This window comes from Babylonia areolata, chromosome 27 (genome assembly GCF_041734735.1).
Source record: "Babylonia areolata isolate BAREFJ2019XMU chromosome 27, ASM4173473v1, whole genome shotgun sequence".
Lineage (NCBI taxonomy): Eukaryota > Metazoa > Mollusca > Gastropoda > Neogastropoda > Buccinidae > Babylonia > Babylonia areolata.
Genome location: NC_134902.1, coordinates 40665614 through 40687408, shown reverse-complemented (window position 1 = coordinate 40687408; position 21795 = coordinate 40665614). Strand labels below are relative to the sequence as shown.

Below are 21795 nucleotides of genomic sequence, written 5' to 3'. Positions count from 1 at the left end.
CTTCTAGTATAATCAGATAGAAAAGCTAATCCTACACCCGCCCTTGAAAGGAGAGAACACACTGCTTAGCTTCTAGTGAAAAAGTGCATTTTTTCCTCCATCTCAAAATAATGACAAAAACAAAAGTTTAGTAATTATATTACGTGCCTATGCCATATCACGGGAACTCGACGTGTTCAAACATATTTTAAACCAATCAAATTCTATCTATGTTTCGCTGCAGATCTGTACTTCTGATACCAACTTCTGCTAACACGTCGACCCAGAAAAGGAGCGTTAGAGTGACCAACAGGATATTTGATGTTCAGGTGAATTTCTTGAAGAAATTTAAAATATTGCAACCAAAGGTAACCAGTCGAGTAGAGTTTGCAGTGCTTTGCTTTCAAACACTTCGACTCGTATTTTAAGTTTTATTTTTCTCTTTCTTCGGTGGTGGTGTGTTCCAGACAAACCGAACAGTTTTACCTGTAGACATACCAGTTCTGATTCTACATGGTCAGTGACATGGCATCTTGTACGTGGTACGAAATCAAGTAAAGATAAAATGATGTCATCATGGTAAAAGTTGATTGTAGTACCGTCGAACGTTCGAAAACAAGCTTTTGACAAAACTGTCTTAATTGCGATGTTACGTGTGGAAACACACGATTGATAGCACAGGAACTGGAAGTTTTAAACAAACGACAGGAATGACTAGATCATGAGACCTAAATCATTCTCACATAGGGTTGGATTGCTACATGTCTTATGTATGATGTATGTATATAGTTGTACGTATGTATGTATGTATACTTGTATGTATGTATGTATGTGTGAAAAACAATTACTCATAAACTTCCTCAGCAACACCCATGTGTTGAATGTAAAGGATGAAGGGCATGCACCATAGATAATGTGACCCACTCAAACAAGTACCAAAATGCATTCTCACATTAAAAAACCCCATTGAAAGTGATCTTTTAAAGAATTACCAAGAAATCCTGTAAAGAACTAAGACGTGATAAAAAAAAACAATTATTATCCAGGGTTTCCCAGTCTTGGAAATTGGGGGGGGGGGGGGGGGGGGGGGGGGGGGGGTGAATCAGGAAAAATATGAACTATCTGAAGGGCTGGAAAAAGTCTTGGATAATATTAAAAATGTCTTCCCCTACAATGTCTGTAAAAAGTCACAGTGAAAAAAGTGCCCTCGTCTACACAGTCTCAAAAAGTTTGGGACTTTGCATATCTTAGTCTTGATTGTTAAAGAAGATTTTGCTTATGCACTTAAAAAAAAACAAAAAACACAGCAGTTGTGATAAATGCGATGATAAAGCATTGGAAGTCCTCTGTGAGATTTTATTTTCAGAACAATTTAATTGATAAAATGTGTTGTATTTTTAAATGTATTTATAAGGCATGATTTATAATGTAATTTTCCAAAGAACATAGCGGAAGCAATAATTGAATAAGCACATATTTCATTATTTTGGGGTGGGGAGGGTTAGATATTAAGCTAGTGTTTGGGCTTTAGCTGAATCAGCCCACTGTGCCATAGGACAAAAGCTGATCATCTTGTCCCCTTCCCCCATGCCCCCCTCCACCTCCCCCTTCTCTATTCCCTGACCCAGCAACCTCCTTCCACTTTTATTCCCCTCACACTGTTCCTCACAGTCTCTCGCTCTGTGTGGAAATTCTGTGCTTTGATTGCATATATATATGAAAACAGATATTTTTATGGTAGGCAGCACACTGCATGGTTTATGTGAAGTTTTATTTTTTGTTTAATTTTTCTTCAGTTTTTTTTTTCTTTTTTTTCTTACATAAACAATATTCACTTCATACATTCTGAGCTATACATGCAGGTTCTTAATGCAATACATACTTGCTTTAATACATGATGTTAGATATTTATAACACATGCATATATGCACAAACACATACACAGGCTGACATGCATTCACAACATACATGTATGTATACATCACTCAACACACACACACACACACACACACTCACGCACACACACACACACACACACGCACACACACACACACACACACGCACACACACACACACACACACGGAGTGGCACCCACACAAACATGCACGCAGACACATGCACACGCACACACATGTACACGCTCACGCACACACAGATACACACACACACACACACACACACACACACACACACACACACACACACACTGAATAGATTTTGAAGAGGTATTTTAAGGAATGTGATGTTGACATGTTGCAGTATGGCGTGGAGGGGGAAGAGGATGATTGTGGTGGTCACACTGTTGGTGGCAATGCAGTGTGTGAGCAGCAAGCCAGTGAACAGACAGCCTCCCACTCCGTCACCATCCCCTTCTGATGCTAATGGCTCACAAGATGCGGTAAGGAATGCAGCTGTCGTGCCTGCTTAATTAACAACTGTCATGGATAAGGCGTATTATATTTGCTTAATTGATAACAGTTATCATGGACAATGCTTGTGTATGGCAGTGTTAGCACACCTGGTTGTGACTCTCCACACCTTGTATTTATGTCAGGTCATAGAAATTTAGAATAGAAAAGGTATGAAACTGTTGTTGCGAGTCTTTGAAACTGAGCATGTCAGCGTTATTTTGTAATATTCATATTAAAGTATATTTGAATTAGTGTTTCTGAGAGCTCTTTTGGATTTAATCACTCTTCTCTCCTCTCTCTCTCTCTCTCTCTCTCTCTCTCTGTTGTCTGTGTCTGTGTGAGTATGTCTGTGTCAAATGTATGAGTGTCAATACTGCTAGAAAACAATATACAATGTGTTTCATGCATAAATATTCTCATTAAACTGTGTTTGGCACAAGGCTTCTAACATTTGAAAGTATTTTTGTTGTTGATATATTGTACAAAATGTCTTGGAAATAGTGTCCTGGTTGTGCCACAGTGACACATGTATACATGTATATAAGCATAGAAAAAGAATAATTCCCAGCAAAGATGAAGGCGCTATGTCAGAAGTGGTCAGGTGTTGGACTTGTGATCCAGTGATCAGGGTTCCAGGCCCCATTTCAGCATGGTGTTGTGTCCTTGGGAAAGGCACTGTACGGGGAGTTTGCTCACTTCACCCAGGTGTTGTGTCCTTGGGAAAGGCACTGTACTCAGAGTTTGCTCACTTCACCCAGGTGTTGTGTCCTTGGGAAAGGCACTGTACTCAGAGTTTGCTCACTTCACCCAGGTGTTGTGTCCTTGGGAAAGGCACTGTACTCAGAGTTTGCTCACTTCACCCAGGTGTTGTGTCCTTGGGAAAAGCACTGTACTCAGAGTTTCCTCACTTCACCCAGGTGTTGTGTCCTTGGGAAAAGCACTGTACTCAGTTTGCTCACTTCACCCAGGTGTTGTGTCCTTGGGAAAGGCACTGTACTCAGAGTTTGCTCACTTCACCCAGGTGTTGTGTCCTTGGGAAAAGCACTGTACTCAGAGTTTCCTCACTTCACCCAGGTGTTGTGTCCTTGGGAAAAGCACTGTACTCAGAGTTTCCTCACTTCACCCAGGTGTTGTGTCCTTGGGAAAGGCACTGTACTCAGTTTGCTCACTTCACCCAGGTGTTGTGTCCTTGGGAAAGGCACTGTACCGGGAGTTGCTCACTTCACCCAGGTGTTGTGTCCTTGGGAAAGGCACTGTACTCAGAGTTTGCTCACTTCACCCAGGTGTTGTGTCCTTGGGAAAGGCACTGTACTCAGTTTGCTCACTTCACCCAGGTGTTGTGTCCTTGGGAAAGGCACTGTACTGAGAGTTTGCTCACTTCACCCAGGTGTTGTGTCCTTGGGAAAGGCACTGTACTGAGAGTTTGCTCACTTCACCCAGGTGTTGTGTCCTTGGGAAAGGCACTGTACTCAGAGTTTGCTCACTTCACCCAGGTGTTGTGTCCTTGGGAAAGGCACTGTACCGGGAGTTGCTCACTTCACCCAGGTGTTGTGTCCTTGGGAAAGGCACTGTACTCAGTTTGCTCACTTCACCCAGGTGTTGTGTCCTTGGGAAAGGCACTGTACTGAGAGTTTGCTCACTTCACCCAGGTGTTGTGTCCTTGGGAAAGGCACTGTACTCAGTTTGCTCACTTCACCCAGGTGTTGTGTCCTTGGGAAAGGCACTGTACTCAGAGTTTGCTCACTTCACCCAGGTGTTGTGTCCTTGGGAAAGGCACTGTACCGGGAGTTTGCTCACTTCACCCAGGTGTTGTGTCCTTGGGAAAGGCACTGTACCGGGAGTTTGCTCACTTCACCCAGGTGTTGTGTCCTTGGGAAAGGCATTGTACCAGGAGTTTGCTCACTTCACCCAGGTGTCAATAGACACAGTGGATGTGAATTCACTGCCTTCCTGTGCCGAACCCTAGACACAGTGGATGTGAAGTCACTGCCTTCCTGTGCCGAACCCTAGACACAGTGGATGTGAATTCACTGCCTTCCTATGCCGAACCCAAGACACAGTGGATGTGAAGTCACTGCCTTCCTGTGCCGAACCCTAGACACAGTGGATGTGAATTCACTGTCTTCCAGTACCGAACCCTAGACACAGTGGATGTGAATTCACTGCCTTCCAGTACCGAACCCTAGACACAGTGGATATGAATTCACTGCCTGCCTGTGCCGAACCCTAGACACAGTGGATATGAATTCACTGCCTTCCTGTGCCGAACCCTAGACACAGTGGATGTGAATTCACTGCCTTCCTGTGCCGAACCCTAGACACAGTGGATATGAATTCACTGCCTTTCTATGCCGAACCCAAGACACAGTGGATGTGAAGTCACTGCCTTCCTGTGCCGAACCCTAGACACAGTGGATGTGAATTCACTGCCTTCCTGTGCCGAGCCCTAGACACAGTGGATATGAATTCACTGCCTTCCTGTACCGAACCCTAGACACAGTGGATATGAATTCACTGCCTTCCAGTACCGAACCCTAGACACAGTGGATATGAATTCACTGCCTTCCAGTACCGAACCCTAGACACAGTGGATATGAATTCACTGCCTTCCTATACCGAACCCTAGACACAGTGGATGTGAATTCACTGCCTTTCAATACCGAACCCTAGACACAGTGGATGTGAATTCACTGCCTTCCAGTACCGAACCCTAGACACAGTGGATATGAATTCACTGCCTGCCTGTGCCGAACCCTAGACACAGTGGATGTGAATTCACTGCCTTCCAGTACTGAACCCTAGACACAGTGGATGTGAATTCACTGCCTTCCAGTACCGAACCCTAGACACAGTGGATGTGAATTCACTGCCTTCCAGTACCGAACCCTAGACACAGTGGATATGAATTCACTGCCTTCCAGTACCGAACCCTAGACACAGTGGATGTGAATTCACTGCCTTCCAGTACCGAACCCTAGACACAGTGGATATGAATTCACTGCCTTCCAGTACCAAACCCTAGACACAGTGGATGTGAATTCACTGCCTTCCAGTACCGAACCCTAGACACAGTGGATGTGAATTCACTGCCCTGATTGTTGTAAAAGGTTATGGGACCTTTGATAGTTTTAATGATATAACTTATAAGGGTCTTAAAAATAGTGTACTGGTTTTGGGACCTTTGATAGTTTTAATGATATAACTTATAAGTGTCTTAAAAATAGTGTACTGATTTTGGGACCTTTGGTAGCTTTAATGATATAACTTATAAGTGTCTTAAAAATAGTGTTCTGGTTTTGGGACCTTTGATAGTTTTAATGATATAACTTATAAGTGTCTTAAAAATAGTGTACTGGTTTTGGGACCTTTGATAGTTTTAATGATATAACTTATAACTGTCTTAAAAATAGTGTACTGGTTTTGCCACAATGACATGATTATGTGAATACATTATGTATGTATACAGGTATACAACACACACATTCCCAGCATAGATGGATGTTACAGTGGAGTCAGTCAGTGGACTATGTCAGTGTGTCAAACTTCCATTCGGAATGTTCAGTGTTCAAATCCCAGTAGCACCTGATGTACAGAGGGTCGAGATTTTCCAGTCTCTCAGGTTCAGGTGTCAGCAGAACTGGTTGTGCTAGTTCCTGGACCACGTTTGTACTCATACAGGCAGATGATCAAATATGCATAGGAAACTCTGAAGATCCTGCAAACAGTATTACAGTGGATTATGGAAATTATGAATGCCCCAACACTGTTCCAGAAACATTGAATGCTTGTGTAAACAAAGGGACATGGAATGACTGTTCAAGTAAAAACCTGTGCACACACAGTACAGCATGTGGTGGGGGTGGGGGTTAAAGCCCATTAACCCTTTCACCGCCAGTCAATTTAGAGTACAAAATTCCCTTGTGATATAAACACAGAAAAGACAGTGGCTAAGAATAGCTGGGGATTCCCCTTGCGATGTATAGAAAATATGGCCTACCTTACCACCAAATATTAAGAGCAGTAGGTTCATGGATAACAGATACCAATGAATGGTCACCTTTCAGTGACATGGGTCCTCTACCACGCCTGTGCATAAATGGGAGCTTGGTGGAAGAAAGGGTTAACACAGAAGGAAAATGATTCTCTGCAGATGTGGTGGTGCTTTGTTCACAGGGCCTCAGCTCTTTGTTCATCATGTGGATGTGGTGTTGCTTTGTCCATAGGGCCTCAGCCCTTTGTTCATCATGTGGATGTGGTGTTGCTTTGTCCATAGGGCCTCAGCCCCTTGTTCATCATGTGGATGCGGTGGTGCTTTGTCCACAAAGCCTCAGCTCTTTGTTCATCATGTGGATGTGGTGTTGCTTTGTCCACAAGGCCTCAGCCCTTTGTTCATCATGTAGATGTGGTGTTGCTTTGTCCACAAGGCCTCAGCCCTTTGTTCATCATGTAGATGTGGTGTTGCTTTGTCCACAAGGCCTCAGCCCTTTGTTCATCATGTAGATGTGGTGTTGCTTTGTCCACAAGGCCTCAGCCCTTTGTTCATTGTGTGGATGTGCTGGTGCTTTGTCCACAAGGCCTCAGCCCTTTGTTCATTGTGTGGATGTGGTGTTGCTTTGTCCACAACGCCTCAGCCCTTTGTTCATTGTGTGGATGTGGTGTTGCTTTGTCCACAACGCCTCAGCCCTTTGTTCATTGTGTGGATGTGGTGTTGCTTTGTCCACAACGCTTCAGCCCTTTGTTCATTGTGTGGATGTGCTGGTGCTTTGTCCACAACGCCTCAGCCCCTTGTTCATTGTGTGGATGTGGTGTTGCTTTGTCCACAACGCTTCAGCCCTTTGTTCATTGTGTGGATGTGCTGGTGCTTTGTCCACAACGCCTCAGCCCTTTGTTCATTGTGTGGATGTGGTGTTGCTTTGTCCACAACGCCTCAGCCCTTTGTTCATTGTGTGGATGTGGTGTTGCTTTGTCCACAACGCCTCAGCCCTTTGTTCATTGTGTGGATGTGGTGTTGCTTTGTCCACAAAGCCTCAGCCCCTTGTTCATTGTGTGGATGTGGTGTTGCTTTGTCCACAACGCTTCAGCCCTTTGTTCATTGTGTGGATGTGGTGTTGCTTTGTCCACAAAGCCTCAGCCCCTTGTTCATTGTGTGGATGTGGTGTTGCTTTGTCCACAAAGCCTCAGCCCTTTGTTCATTGTGTGGATGTAGTGTTGCTTTGTCCATAGGGCCTCAGCCCTTTGTTCATTGTGTGGATGTGGTGTTGCTTTGTCCACAAAGCCTCAGCCCCTTGTTCATTGTGTGGATGTGCTGGTGCTTTGTCCACAACGCTTCAGCCCTTTGTTCATTGTGTGGATGTGCTGGTGCTTTGTCCACAACGCCTCAGCCCTTTGTTCATTGTGTGGATGTGGTGTTGCTTTGTCCACAACGCTTCAGCCCTTTGTTCATTGTGTGGATGTGCTGGTGCTTTGTCCACAACGCCTCAGCCCTTTGTTCATTGTGTGGATGTGGTGTTGCTTTGTCCACAACGCCTCAGCCCTTTGTTCATTGTGTGGATGTGGTGTTGCTTTGTCCACAAAGCCTCAGCCCTTTGTTCATTGTGTGGATGTAGTGTTGCTTTGTCCATAGGGCCTCAGCCCTTTGTTCATCATGTAGATGTGGTGCTTTGTCCACAAGGGCTCATCCCTTTGTTCATCATGTGGATGTGGTGTTGCTTTGTTCATAGGGCCTCAGCCCATTGTTCATCATGTGGATGTGGTGTTGCTTTGTTCATAGGGCCTCAGCCCTTTGTTCATCATGTGGATGTGGTGTTGCTTTGTTCATAGGGCCTCAGCCCATTGTTCATCATGTGGATGTGGTGTTGCTTTGTCCACAAGGCCTCAGCCCTTTGTTCATCATGTAGATGTGGTGTTGCTTTGTCCACAAGGCCTCAGCCCTTTGTTCATCATGTAGATGTGGTGTTGCTTTGTCCACAAGGCCTCAGCCCTTTGTTCATTGTGTGGATGTGCTGGTGCTTTGTCCACAAGGCCTCAGCCCATTGTTCATCATGTGGATGTGGTGTTGCTTTGTTCATAGGGCCTCAGCCCTTTGTTCATCATGTGGATGTGGTGTTGCTTTGTTCATAGGGCCTCAGCCCTTTGTTCATCATGTGGATGTGGTGTTGCAGGACACAGGACTGGAGTATGACCGCTATCTCAAACAGGTGGTGGAGGTTCTGGAGTCTGATGATGAATTCCGCAAGAAACTGGAAACTGCCAACATTTCTGACATCAAGGTCAGTATGACAGGGGACCGCACTGCACTGCACTACACTACTGTGTTGTGCTCTTGGTTCAGGCTCTTCTTGCCCTGTATGGTGTGCACAGCACTTGACAGCACAGTGGGACACAGTTGTTAGCACTAGACAGCACAGTGCTGCACAGTGGGACACAGTTATTTGCACTAGACAGCACAATGGGACACAGTGGGACACAGTTATTTGCACTAGACAGCACAGTGGGACACAGTTATTTGCACTAGACTGCACAGTGGGACACAGTTATTTGCACTAGACAGCACAATGGGACACAGTGGGACACAGTTATTTGCACTAGACAGCACAATGGGACACAGTTATTTGCACTGGACAGCACAATGGGACACAGTTATTTGCACTAGACAGCACAGTGGGACACAGTTATTTGCACTAGACAGCACAGTGGGACACAGTTATTTGCACTAGACAGCACAGTGGGACACAGTTATTTGCACTAGACAGCACAATGGGACACAGTTATTTGCACTAGACAGCACAGTGCTGCACAATTGGACACAGTTATTTGCACTAGACAGCACAATGGGACACAGTTATTTGCACTAGACAGCACAATGGGACACAGTTATTTGCACTAGACAGCACAATGGGACACAGTGGGACACAGTTATTTGCACTAGACAGCACAGTGGGACACAGTTATTTGCACTAGACAGCACAATGCTGCACAGTGGGACACAGTTATTTGCACTAGACAGCACAATGGGACACAGTGAGATATAGTTATTTGCACTAGACAGCACAATGGGACACAGTTATTTGCACTAGACAGCACAATGGGACACAGTGGGACGCAGTTATTTGCACTAGACAGCACAGTGGGACACAGTTATTTGCACTAGACAGCACAGTGGGACACAGTTATTTGCACTAGACAGCACAATGCTGCACAGTGGGACACAGTTATTTGCACTAGACAGCACAATGCTGCACAGTGGGACACAGTTATTTGCACTAGACAGCACAGTGGGACACAGTTATTTGCACTAGACAGCACAGTGGGACACAGTTATTTGCACTAGACAGCACAATGGGACACAGTGGGACACAGTTATTTGCACTAGACAGCACAATGGGACACAGTTATTTGCACTAGACAGCACAGTGGGACACAGTTATTTGCACTAGACAGCACAGTGGGACACAGTTATTTGCACTAGACAGCACAATGGGACACAGTTATTTGCACTAGACAGCACAATGGGACACAGTTATTTGCACAAGACAGCACAGTGGGACACAGTTATTTGCACTAGACAGCACAATGGGACACAGTTATTTGCACTAGACAGGACAGTGGGACACAGTTATTTGCACTAGACAGCACAATGCTGCACAAAGGGACACTGGGGAGGGGGAGGGAGGGGGGATTTGGGTATGCATGTAAGTTTGTGCCTACACAATAACTTTAGTCCATTATGAATCGGGCCATAATTTTAGTTTCTAGTGTGTATGCACAGTAACTTTGGGTGGAGGGCAAAAGTCATGTATACCATAATGTATATTAGTGGCTTTGCAGTAACTTTTTGCAAAAATCATGGATATCATACTATATATTATACACTTCTTTTTTACCACTTTGTGAATGATTACACACTGACATAGATATTCCCTTTAACTGCAATATATCTTTTTATTTGACCAGGCTGGAGGTATGCTTATGTGCGAACAAGAGTGTATACATGTATAAATGAAGACCACAACTTATTTCTGGCACCATTTGAATGCTTCTTTGGTATTATTCACTTGTCTCTTAAAAGCTACACAGAACAAAAACCATGAATATCTTAACGTAAATTTGGGGCTATGCAGTAGCTCAGGGCAAGACTCATAGATATTATGTCACTTATTTATAGCTGCACAGTAACTGAAGGTGTCAGGATGGAGGGAAAAGATGATGATGATGGTGTCATAATGTAAAGCCATACAGGATGGAGGGAAAAGATGATGATGATGGTGTCATAATGTAAAGCCATACAGGATGGAGGGAAAAGATGATGATGATGGTGTCATAATGTAAAGCCATACAGGACGGAGGGAAAAGATGATGATGATGGTGTCATAATGTAAAGCCATACAGGATGTAGGGAAAAGATGATGATCATGGTGTCATAATGTAAAGCCATACAGGGTGGAGGGAAAAGATGATGATGATGGTGTCATAATGTAAAGCCATACAGGATGTAGTGAAAAGATGATGATGATGGTGTCATAATGTAAAGCCATACAGGATGGAGGGAAAAGATGATGATCATGGTGTCATAATGTAAAGCCATACAGGACGGAGGGAAAAGATGATGATGATGGTGTCATAATGTAAAGCCATACAGGGTGGAGGGAAAAGATGATGATGATGGTGTCATAATGTAAAGCCATACAGGATGGAGGGAAAAGATGATGATGATGGTGTCATAATGTAAAGCCATACAGGATGTAGGGAAAAGATGATGATGATGGTGTCATAATGTAAAGCCATACAGGATGTAGGGAAAAGATGATGATGATGGTGTCATAATGTAAAGCCATACAGGGTGGAGGGAAAAGATGATGATCATGGTGTCATAATGTAAAGCCATACAGGATGGAGGGAAAAGATGATGATCATGGTGTCATAATGTAAAGCCATACAGGACGGAGGGAAAAGATGATGATGGTGTCATAATGTAAAGCCATACAGGATGGAGGGAAAAGATGATGATGATGGTGTCATAATGTAAAGCCATACAGGATGTAGTGAAAAGATGATGATGATGGTGTCATGATGTAAAGCCATACAGGATGGAGGGAAAAGATGATGATGATGGTGTCATAATGTAAAGCCATACAGGATGTAGTGAAAAGATGATGATGATGGTGTCATAATGTAAAGCCATACAGGATGGAGGGAAAAGATGATGATGATGGTGTCATAATGTAAAGCCATACAGGATGGAGGGAAAAGATGATGATGGTGTCATAATGTAAAGCCATACAGGGTGTAGGGAAAAGATGATGATGATGGTGTCATAATGTAAAGCCATACAGGATGGAGGGAAAAGATGATGATGATGGTGTCATAATGTAAAGCCATACAGGATGGAGGGAAAAGATGATGATGATGGTGTCATAATGTAAAGCCATTCAGGATGGAGGGAAAAGATGATGATGATGTCATAATGTAAAGCCATACAGGACGGAGGGAAAAGATGATGATCATGGTGTCATAATGTAAAGCCATACAGGACGGAGGGAAAAGACAGTTTATCACGGCATCACAGAGTAAAGCCAGACAGGGTGGAGGGAAAAGACAGTTTATCACGGCATCACAGAGTAAAGCCACACAGTGAGTGATCATGGACCTTGCACGGTTCCAGAGCGGTGCCATTGCCATGCACCTGGAGCTGGTGAACCGCACGGTGCGCACCAAGCTGGACGAGATCAAGCGCATGGAGATTATGAGACTGCAGCAGCTGGCCCGCCTCAAGTCCAGAGCCGCTGGCGGTCAGTGAACTGTGAACAGTCCCTGTGTCCACTTTGCTGCATGTAGCTTCGTTCAGGGGGTGCACGCGTCTTGGTTTTCACTACAAAACTCTTGTCTGTCTGTCCCTCGGTCCCTGTGTCCACTTTGCTGCATGTAGCGTCGTTCAGGGGGTGCACACGTCTTGGTTTTCACAACCAAACTCTTCTCTGTCTGCCCCTGAGCATTGATTTTCAGCTACAGAACATAGATGTTTTTGATGACTACCAAGTTAAACCGATCTCTCAGTCAAAGAAGGCTACTCACTTGCACAGCTTTTGTCGGAGATCCAGCCGGCTTCTTCAGCGCAACTGCTGGGTAGAGAACATATTTGTACATTTATTTGCATTTTTTAAATGTAAACATTTGTTGATTTAAAGTGCATAGATTACAGACATAATTCATGTCTTGTACACAATAAGAAAGCACTGCTTAAATTGTTTTAGTAACAGTTATGTTTAAAAAAACAACAACGAAGTTTGATATAAATTGCTTGCCAACAATTTCACCACTGCTGTTGTGACCGTTTTGTTCAGGAGTGAAGAGAGACTGCAGTTGCTTTCAGTTTGACTGTTACCAGTGTGAATATGGAATGTAGTGTTAAACATACACTGTCCAACATTGACATGTAGTTGTCACACATATCACTGTAATATATTTGTGTAGTAAGTGATAAATATACACTGTCCAACATCTACATGTAGTTTGGTCATACATATATACTGTGATATGTGGGGTATGTGAGTTAAAATACACTGTCCAATCTTGACATGTAGTTTGGTCATACATATATCACTTTGATACCTGGAGTGTTAAACGTACACTGTCCAATCTTGACATGTAATTTGGTCATACATATATCACTGTGATATCTGGGGTGTATAAGTTAAAATACACTGTCCAATCTTGACATGTAGTTTGGTCATACATATATCACTGTGATATCTTAGGTGTATGAGTTAAAATACACTATCCAATCTTGACATGTAGTTTGGTCATACATATATCACTGTGATATCTGGGGTGTATGAGTTAGAATACACTGTCCAACATTGACATGTAGTTTAGTCACACATATATCACTGTGCTGTATATATATATATGTGTGTGTGTGTGTGTGTGACACATTATGTCAGTGTGACCTGTGTGTGCAGGTGGAAAAGTGGATCGTATGGAGATACCAGGCCACCTGGATCTGATCAACCCTCACTCTTTTGAGATCAAAGATCTGGAACACTTGATCCTGAAGGTAGTGACTGAACAGTCATTGGACAAGACATAGCACTCTCGATAATACTTACACTTTACACTATTACACTATTAATGTTTAAAAAATACACTGACACTCACACCTGACAGGCAGGGAGGTTGTGACGTTCACAATAAAGAGTCAGTACATGCATGGCAAAGGTAGTGAGATCATAATTGTTCAGGTGTCAGTGTTACTCTGCCTTTGGCATGCTCTGTACATAACAGTCAGAGAGGTTTGCTGACCAGCATTTTGGATTGTAGCTGTTTCATTGATATGCTTTGTATGCGACATCTGTGTGTGTGTTTTGTGTGTTGTTTGTGGTATGTGTGTGTGGTTTGTGTGAGTTCATGTGTGTGTTCAAGTGTACATGGAGTGATGGTTTAGAGGTAACGCGTCCACCTAGGAAGCAAGAGAATCTGAGCACGCTGGTTCGAATCATGGCTCAACCGCCAATATTTTCTCCCCCTCCACTAGACTTTGAGTGGTGGTCTGGACGCTAGTCATTCGGATGAAATGATAAACCGAGGTCCCGTGTGCAGCATGCACTTTTTATTTATTTATTTTTTTTGCTGCCCCATCATCTGCACCGTTTCAGTGGCATTACTCCCACGCCGCTCATTTAGATTCCCCCATACACGGCCACACCCAGGTTCGTCCGTCACAGTTCCAGTGTCGGCAGTCCACAGGGAACCATCAATGTTAGGTTTCCAGGAGGCCACACACCAGAGGAGACCCTGCACTGCTGCTGAGTCACTTTGGTGGTGTTCAGTGGTGCCTCTTCTGATTTAATGTACTTAGGACACCACCTTCTAAGCCCCCTACTAACAACAATAATGGCTTAGTCGTGGAGCCAGACTGAGTGAGCGTCCCTCCCAGAGTGGAGACCGCCACCACATCCCTCAAACAACAGCCCCCCATGAATCTGCCGACACTGAAGACATTGACAGGACTCACCCCAAGCACAGAAGTGGAGGGGTATCGAAACTGAGGTCACCATGAGAGCAGGGCATGAAAAGCTACAGACTTTGAGACTGTTTTGTCTATATTAATGATCATGGAGGAACAGCATGCACTTAGCGCATGTAAAAGAACCCACGGCAACAAAAGGGCTGTTCCTGGGAAAATTCTGTAGAAAAATCCACTTCAATAGGAAAAACAAATAAAACTGCATGCAGGAAAAAATACAAAAAAATAGGTGGCGCTGTAGTGTAGCGCCGCGCTCTCCCAAGGGAGAGCAGTCCGAATTTCACACAGAGAAATCTGTTGTGATAAAAAAAATACAAATACAGATATGTGCAAGGAATGTGTGGTTTGTGTGTGTGTTCATTATGTGTGAACACAAGACACCTGAACCTGTACTAAGTGTACCAGCTGTGTTGATGTGGGACATGTACCAGCTGTGTTGATGTGGGACATGTACCAGCTGCTGTTGATGTGAGACATGTACCAGCTGCTGTTGATGTGAGACATGTACCAGCTGTGTTGATGTGGGACATGTACCAGCTGCTGTTGATGTGAGACATGTACCAGCTGTGTTGATGTGGGACATGTACCAGCTGTCTTGATGTTGATGTGAGACATGTACCAGCTGTGTTGATGTGAGACATGTACCAGCTGTCTTGATGTTGATGTGAGACATGTACCAGCTGTGTTGATGTTGATGTGGGACATGTACCAGCTGTGTTGATGTGGGACATGTACCAGCTGCTGTTGATGTGGGACATGTACCAGCTGTGTTGATGTTGATGTGGGACATGTACCAGCTGTCTTGATGTTGATGTGGGACATGTACCAGCTGTGTTGATGTGGGACATGTACCAGCTGTGTTGATGTGGGACATGTACCAGCTGTGTTGATGTTGATGTGGGACATGTACCAGCTGCTGTTGATGTTGATGTGGGACATGTACCAGCTGTGTTGATGTGGGACATGTACCAGCTGTGTTGATGTTGATGTGGGACATGTACCAGCTGTGTTGATGTGAGACATGTACCAGCTGTGTTGATGTTGATGTGAGACATGTACCAGCTGTGTTGATGTTGATGTGAGACATGTACCAGCTGTGTTGATGTGGGACATGTACCAGCTGTGTTGATGTTGATGTGAGACATGTACCAGCTGTGTTGATGTGGGACATGTACCAGCTGTGTTGATGTGGGACATGTACCAGCTGTGTTGATGTTGATGTGAGACATGTACCAGCTGTCTTGATGTTGATGTGAGACATGTACCAGCTGTGTTGATGTTGATGTGAGACATGTACCAGCTGTCTTGATGTTGATGTGAGACATGTACCAGCTGTCTTGATGTTGATGTGGGACATGTACCAGCTGTCTTGATGTTGATGTGGGACATGTACCAGCTGTCTTGATGTGAGACATGTACCAGCTGTCTTGATGTTGATGTGGGACATGTACCAGCTGTCTTGATGTTGATGTGGGACATGTACCAGCTGTCTTGATGTGAGACATGTACCAGCTGTCTTGATGTGGGACATGTACCAGCTGTCTTGATGTTGATGTGGGACATGTACCAGCTGTCTTGATTTTGATGTGAGACATGTACCAGCTGTCTTGATGTGAGACATGTACCAGCTGTCTTGATGTGGGACATGTACCAGCTGTCTTGATGTAGGACATGTACCAGCTGTCTTGATGTTGATGTGGGACATGTACCAGCTGTCTTGATGTGGGACATGTACCAGCTGTCTTGATGTTGATGTGGGACATGTACCAGCTGTCTTGATGTTGATGTGAGACATGTACCAGCTGTCTTGATGTGGGACATGTACCAGCTGTCTTGATGTGGGACATGTACCAGCTGTCTTGATGTGGGACATGTACCAGCTGTCTTGATGTTGATGTGAGACATGTACCAGCTGTCTTGATGTTGATGTGAGACATGTACCAGCTGTCTTGATGTGGGACATGTACAGGCACAATAGCCCAGTGGTTAAAGAGCTGCACTTTGTCTGTGTGTCCCAGGTTAGAATCTCGGTAATGGCGCCTGTGGGTAAAGGGTGGAGATTTCTCCTATCTCCCAGGTCAACATATGTGCAGACCTGCTAGTGCTTGAATCCCCTTTGTGTGTATATGCAAGCAAAAGATCAGATACGCACGTTAAAGATCCTGTAATCCATGTCAGTGTTCGGTGGGTTATGGAAACAAGAACATACCCGGCACCCCCCCAAAAAACGGAGTATGGCTGCCTAGATGGCAGGGTAAATAAACAAAACCGTCATCCACGTAAAATGTTACATGTCTGTCTGAGTGTGTATGTGTGCATGCCTGAAATGTGATTGATTGACTTAGGAAACGAATGATGAGCACCCAATGGCAGCTGTCAGTTGGCTCTACCCAGGTAGGCAGCCTGTTGTGCAAATGACCCCGGGTTTGTAAAGTGCTTAGGGCTTGGTCTCTGACCGAGGATAGGCGCTGTGTCAGTTTCCGTATCAAAACATGTAGCAGCTGTGTCAATGTGGGACAGACGACCAAGGACCTTGAGGAAGTGGATGAGCAACGGCGCCAGGACTTCAAGCAGTATGAGATGGAGAAGGAGTACGAGTTCCAGCAGAAACTGAAGGACCTGCCAGAGGACGAGAAGCAGAAAGTGCTGAAGCAGCATGAGGAACTGCAGCAGAAACACAAGGAACACGAGAAAATCCAGCATCCTGTGAGTGGGGGGGGGGGGGTCAGGGGGTGCGATGTTAGGTTGTGGGGTCGGTTGATGGGGGCAGAGGAATGATTATGAGACAGTTGGTGATGGATTTGAACAGAATGACCAATGACAGTTGGTGATGGATTTGAACAGAATGACCAGTGACAGTTGGTGATGGATTTGAACAGAATGACCAATGACAGTTGGTGATGGATTTGAACAGAATGACCAATGATAGTTGGTGATGGATTTGAACAGAATGACCAATGACAGTTGGTGATGGATTTGAACAGAATGACCAGTGACAGTTGGTGATGGATTTGAACAGAATGACCAGTGACAGTTGGTGATGGATTTGAACAGAATGACCAATGACAGTTGGTGATGGATTTGAACAGAATGACCAGTGACAGTGTGTGATGGATTTGAACAGAATGACCAATGACAGTGTGTGATGGATTGGAACAGAATGACCAGTGACAGTGTGTGATGGATTTGAACAGAATGACCAGTGACAGTGTGTGATGGATTTGAACAGAATGACCAGTGACAGTGTGTGATGGATTTGAACAGAATGACCAGTGACAGTGTGTGATGGATTTGAACAGAATGACCAGTGACAGTTGGTGATGGATTTGAACAGAATGACCAATGACAGTTGGTGATGGATTTGAACAGAATGACCAATGACAGTTGGTGATGGATTTGAACAGAATGACCAATGACAGTTGGTGATGGATTTGAACAGAATGACTGATGCAGCTTATGAATGAGACTTGTGTGTCAAGTCAAGTCAAAATTTTTATTTCAAGAGGTAGTTGAATAAGCACGAACTGCTTTGTTACATCAAACCATCTGAAAAAAATTTAAAAAGAAGGAAAAAAAAGAGAGGAGAAACATAGATTAAAAATAAAGCGCACACAAAAAACACTGGAAATATAGATCTACACACATACGAGAATCATGCGATAATGAAATATACAGTAGCATTTCTGTTTGCACTCATGTGAAAAACACATACATGTACACAAATTCACAACACACACTGTTTTGCGTACAAATACCCCCTCAACACAAGCAAACCACCAGTGAAAGCACATACAAAACATTTCACAAATAATGAATTTAGCGGTAATTAATAGATATGGAATTGCATTATTGTTCATCTTTTGGACAGTTGATAAGATGATTTTTCATATTTTTCTTAAACACTTTTTTGTTCATTATACTTTTTTAAAAATGAGTGGAAGGTTATTCCGTGTATGTGTGTGTGTGTGAATGTGTGTGTGAGTGTGTGTGTGTGTGACTGTATGTATGTGTATGTGAGTGTGTGTGTCCTGATGTGTGGTGACATGGGGTGATATAGGCTGATGTGAGGTGATGTGGGATGATTTGTGGTGTGTAGTGATGTGTGATGATGTGGAGTGATATGTGATGTGTGATGTGTGATCAAGTTGAAGATTCTGGCATTATACAAGGGTTCCGGTTTGCTGTTGTGTTGTGGGGTTTGTTTGGGTAGTCAGTGCCTGACTAAGGGGACTGGACAAGGGGGCTGGGGCCACCCTTCCCTATTTCACACCTCTAGACAGTGTTGGTAGGCCGTACTTTGTTGTGGGTGGGAAGGAAGTTGGGAGGGGGGTGGGGAGGAGAGGTCAGAAGTAGGATTGGAGGCTCTCCGTGGCCAGGCTGATCTTGCCTCAGACAGGAGCTTGTTGGACTCCCTGGTAGTGCGGGGAAAGAAAGAAAATTGCCTGTAGTCCCTGTACCAGGTTTCCATGGTAATGTGTGGTGATGGGTAGTGATGTGTGATGATGCAGGGTGGTGTGGGGTGATATGTGATGTGCATTGATGTGTGATGTGATGTGTGATGTGAGATGATGTGGGGTGATATGTGATGTGCAGTGATGTGTGATGTGATGTGCAGTGATGTGTGATGTGTAGTAATATGTGATGATGTGGGATGATATGTGATGTGCAGTGATGGGTGATGTGTGATGATGTGGGGTGATATGTGATGTGCAGTGATGTGTGATGTGATGTGTGATGATGTGGGGTGATATGTGATGTGCAGTGAGGTGTTATGTGATGTGTGATGATGTGGGGTGATATGTGATGTGCAGTGATGTGGGGTGATATGTGATGTGCAGTGATGTGTGATGTGATGTGGGGTGATATGTGATGTGTAGTGATGTGTGGGGTGATGTGTGATGATGTGGGGTGATATGTGATGTGTAGTGATGTGTGATGTGATGTGTAGTGATGTGGGGTGATGTGTGATGATGTGGGGTGATATGTGATATGCAGTGATGTGTGAAGTGATGTGTAGTGATGTCTGATGTGATGTGTAGTGATGTGTGATGATGTGGGGTGATATGTGATGTGCAGTGATGCGTGATGTGATGTGTGATGATGTGGGGTGATATGTGATGTGCAGTAATGCGTGATGTGATGTGTGATGATGTGGGGTGATATGTGATGTGCAGTGATGTGTGATGTGATGTGGGGTGATATGTGATGTGCAGTGATGTGTGATGTGATGTGGGGTGATGTGTGATGTGCAGTGATGTGTGATGTGATGTGGGGTGATATGTGATGTGCAGTGATGCGTGATGTGATGTGTGATGATGTGGGGTGATATGTGATGTGCAGTGATGTGATGTGTGATGATGTGGGGTGATGTGTGATGTGCAGTGATGCGTGATGTGATGTGTAGTGATGTGTGTGCAGGGCAGCAAGGACCAGTTTGAAGAGGTGTGGGAGAAAGATGACAAGATGGAGGACCAAGACTTCAACCCCCGCACCTTCTTCATGATGCATGGTGACACTGTCACTCCATTTTACATGTAACACTGTCACCCCATGGTAACACTGTCACTCCATTTTACATGTAACACTGTTATCACCCCATGGTAACACTGTCACTCCATTTTACATGTAACACTGTCACCCCATGGTAACACTGTTATCACCCCATGGTAACACTGTCACTCCATTTTACATGTAACACTGTCACCCCATGGTAACACTGTCACTCCATTTTACATGTAACACTGTCACCCCATGGTAACACTGTCACTCCATTTTACATGTAACACTGTCACCCCCATGGTAACACTGTCACTCAATTTTACATGTAACACTGTCACCCATGGTAACACTGTCACTCCATTTTACATGTAACACTGTCACCCATGGTAACACTGTCACTCCATTTTACATGTAACACTGTCACCCATGGTAACACTGTCACTCCATTTTACATGTAACACTGTCACCCCATGGTAACACTGTCACTCCATTTTACATGTAACACTGTCACCCATGGTAACACTGTCACTCCATTTTACATGTAACACTGTCACCCATGGTAACACTGTCACTCCATTTTACATGTAACACTGTCACCCATGGTAACACTGTCACTCCATTTTACATGTAACACTGTCACCCCATGGTAACACTGTCACTCCATTTTACATGTAACACTGTCACCCCATGGTGACACTGTCACTCCATTTTACATGTAACACTGTCACCCCATGGTAACACTGTCACTCCATTTTACATGTAACACTGTCACCCATGGTAACACTGTCACTCCATTTTACATGTAACACTGTCACCCATGGTAACACTGTCACTCCATTTTACATGTAACACTGTCACCCATGGTAACACTGTCACTCCATTTTACATGTAACACTGTCACCCCATGGTAACACTGTCACTCCATTTTACATGTAACACTGTCACCCCATGGTAACACTGTCACTCCATTTTACATGTAACACTGTCACCCATGGTAACACTGTCACTCCATTTTACATGTAACACTGTCACCCATGGTAACACTGTCACTCCATTTTACATGTAACACTGTCACCCATGGTAACACTGTCACTCCATTTTACATGTAACACTGTCACCCATGGTAACACTGTCACTCCATTTTACATGTAACACTGTCACCCCATGGTAACACTGTCACTCCATTTTACATGTAACACTGTCACCCATGGTAACACTGTCACTCCATTTTACATGTAACACTGTCACCCATGGTAACACTGTCACTCCATTTTACATGTAACACTGTCACCCTATGGTAACACTGTCACTCCATTTTACATGTAACACTGTCACCCCATGGTAACACTGTCACTCCATTTTACATGTAACACTGTCACCCATGGTAACACTGTTATCACCCCATGGTAACACTGTCACTCCATTTTACATGTAACACTGTCACCCATGGTAACACTGTTATCACCCCATGGTAACACTGTCACTCCATTTTACATGTAACACTGTCACCCCATGGTAACACTGTTATCACCCCATGGTAACACTGTCACTCCATTTTACATGTAACACTGTCACCCCATGGTAACACTGTTATCACCCCATGGTAACACTGTTATCACCCCATGGTAACACTGTCACTCCATTTTTCATGTAACACTGTCACCCCATGGTAACACTGTCACTTCATTTTACATGTAACACTCACCCATGGTAACACTTATCACCCCATGGTAACACTGTTATCACCCCATGGTAACACTGTCACTCCATTTTTCATGTAACACTGTCACCCCATGGTAACACTGTCACTCCATTTTACATGTAACACTGTCACGCATGGTAACACTGTCACTCCATTTTTCATGTAACACTGTCACCCATGG

The 21795-nt window shown here is 44.2% G+C and overlaps 1 protein-coding gene across 27 annotated transcripts in view; it reads left to right on the top strand.

Moving 5' to 3' along the window:
- Positions 1-217: 217 nt before the first annotated feature.
- The window catches only part of LOC143301096 (nucleobindin-2-like), a 54172-nt gene continuing 32594 nt past the window's right edge, over positions 218-21795 (top strand). For 26 of the 27 annotated variants that reach the window (XM_076615131.1, XM_076615129.1, XM_076615122.1 and 23 more), the window contains exons 1-7: positions 218-308; positions 2240-2378; positions 8553-8660; positions 12053-12179; positions 13350-13444; positions 16934-17119; positions 19832-19922. In XM_076615131.1, the coding sequence (XP_076471246.1) occupies positions 301-308; positions 2240-2378; positions 8553-8660; positions 12053-12179; positions 13350-13444; positions 16934-17119; positions 19832-19922 (754 nt within the window). In that variant the 5' untranslated portion in view covers positions 218-300. Of the gene's footprint in view, positions 348-2239; positions 2379-8552; positions 8661-12052; positions 12180-13349; positions 13445-16933; positions 17120-19831; positions 19923-21795 lie in introns of all 27 variants that reach the window. The other variant, XM_076615146.1, reaches the window with a different exon arrangement.